This window comes from Cryptotermes secundus, unplaced genomic scaffold (genome assembly GCF_002891405.2).
Source record: "Cryptotermes secundus unplaced genomic scaffold, Csec_1.0 C38175893, whole genome shotgun sequence".
Taxonomy (NCBI): domain Eukaryota; kingdom Metazoa; phylum Arthropoda; class Insecta; order Blattodea; family Kalotermitidae; genus Cryptotermes; species Cryptotermes secundus.
Window position 1 is genome coordinate 1 of NW_019773465.1, and position 777 is coordinate 777.

At 40.0% G+C, this 777-nt stretch overlaps 1 protein-coding gene across 1 annotated transcript; it reads right to left on the minus strand.

The window, feature by feature from the left end:
- Nucleotides 1-11: 11 nt before the first annotated feature.
- Nucleotides 12-753, minus strand: LOC117283163 (the record flags this gene model as incomplete). Its single annotated transcript, XM_033755745.1, is given in 1 exon segment — nt 12-753. A coding segment is annotated over 1 exon segment (459 nt). The 3' UTR covers nt 12-60.
- Nucleotides 754-777: the final 24 nt, after the last annotated feature.

A 777-nucleotide genomic window follows, 5' to 3' on the forward strand; every position in this document is an offset into this window, starting at 1 on the left:
ACACTGTAAGGGCAACAGAGAAGGTACAGACTTTTTCAGTTAACTTCATCACTAACAGCCCTATTTATTAACATCATTCAAATAATGTGAGAACTTACCTGACAAAGCAGTTAACTGTGAGACAAGAGACACTGGACAATTCATGTCACTCCCTGGCACCACATGAATGTGCCATGGAAGTGATAATAATGTAATGGCTGCTTCAATGTTTTGTCGTGAAGCATCATGTATCTCTGGCATGTGCAGTAAACTGCCAACCATCTCCAAGCACATCAGAATCACACATTCCCCTCCATCTTCTTCACATGAGCTGGACAACACCACCTGCATTAAGAACCTGATCATATCACCAAAGTTACCATCGAAGAATGTGAATATGAAAGGTGTTTCATCTGGAAGACAGTGACATCTGCTTTCCAACAAAACAACTACCTCAATGGCACACCTAATTATGCTGTGCATAGACTGTAATAACTGTACCAACTGCGACATTTCATTCATATTATTTAGTGACTTCATCAATGCATTAAACTCATTCAATAACTTGTTCCACGTTGAACTCCCTTCAGCACAGGAGACTTTAACTTTCTGTGTGTCTGTACCACTTATATTTTCATTCTGGGGACTTGCAACAAAACCACTTTGCTTATCACTGCCATCATGATCAGTCTTCTTAGCTTCATCAGTATCTCTGTGTAGTCTGAACTCTGTTTCACCTTTACCTTCCACCCAATCACTATCTTTCTCTTCCTCGTTCTCTTCATCTTTGACTTCTTC